Raw genomic sequence first — 1,089 nt, 5'->3', positions numbered from 1 at the left:
GCACTTAAGTGTGTGTTAAAATGGACTGGTGTCACATGACAGGATATAAATGACTGCTTACAGAAGCTTCAGCCACCAACACTTTACGTTCTTCTCAATGATAGCTTGTGGAAACTGCAAACTCTCAAGTGCCTTGTCCTAAATGTTGCCCGCGAGCAGAAGATTTCTTTCAGTGGAAATATGATCCAAGCAGTTCCCTTTACTTTATACTGCAGATGCACTGCTCCAAATATTCAGTTCTGATGAAGAGTTGCCTCCACCTCTTCGTCTCTTTTCTCCTGTAAGGTCGCTGGTCTTATCTCTTGCTATCTCTGATTTCATCGTTTCCACTTCCTTATTTGTTTTCTTTTTTCAGTCCATTTGTTTTGTCACCACCGTTCGCCTTTCTGTTGCATCTGCTGTCCTTCCCCCTCGCCCCTGTCCATAGTCACCCCCCCCACCACCACCACCACCACCACCACCATCATCATCACCATCTCCACCTTTACATCCCACACTCACCACTACCAGCACCACTAGCTAATCACCTAACCCCCTAACTTCTCATCCCCTCCCTTCACCTCTCTCTACTGTTACCATGGCAACAGCTGCCACTGCCTCTTCATCATCCTCATCATCACCTAGTGGCAGTGCCAGGGAACACCTGCTGGCGGTGCGTCGACGCACTCCACATGCCCGACCCTACACGATCGGGCCTGACAGCGTCTGCAGCTTGTCAGTGCAGGAACCAATCGGAGCCTCGGCCTCCTCTACAATGTCATCAGGGAATCAGCCAGAAACAGGACTGGGGCTTCAGCGGGCCAATAGTGACACAGACCTGGTGACTTCAGAAAGTCGGTCATCGCTCACAGCTTCTACATACCAGGTGACTCTGGGTCACAGCCACCTGGTGATCTCCTGGGACATAAAGGAGGAAGTGGATGCAACTGACTGGATCGGCTTGTACCACATTGGTGAGAAACTGGAAAACAAATTTAATTACTACTTTATCAGCAGTTACTCTGCATAAATCTCTTATTTGTTACTCGTGAACTAGTAGAACAAAGCTGAAGTTAGCTTAGTATCAATCCAAGGTAACCTTAGAGCTGG

The 1,089-nt window shown here is 48.4% G+C and overlaps 1 protein-coding gene across 1 annotated transcript in view; it reads left to right on the top strand.

The window, feature by feature from the left end:
• The first annotated feature begins 463 nt into the window (after nt 1–463).
• Nucleotides 464–1,089, top strand: part of LOC102203782 (E3 ubiquitin-protein ligase HECW2-like) — a 63,055-nt gene continuing 62,429 nt past the window's right edge. Inside the window, exon 1 of the mRNA XM_013914637.1 lies at nt 464–953. Within this exon, the coding sequence (XP_013770091.1) occupies nt 578–953 (376 nt within the window). The 5' untranslated portion in view covers nt 464–577. The remainder of the gene's footprint in view (nt 954–1,089) is intronic.

This window comes from Pundamilia nyererei, unplaced genomic scaffold (genome assembly GCF_000239375.1).
Source record: "Pundamilia nyererei isolate P.nyererei 1_Seehausen unplaced genomic scaffold, PunNye1.0 scaffold00212, whole genome shotgun sequence".
In the NCBI taxonomy this organism is placed as follows: domain Eukaryota; kingdom Metazoa; phylum Chordata; class Actinopteri; order Cichliformes; family Cichlidae; genus Pundamilia; species Pundamilia nyererei.
The sequence above is the reverse complement of the archived record's forward strand: the minus strand, read 5'-3'. Positions and strand labels throughout refer to the sequence as shown.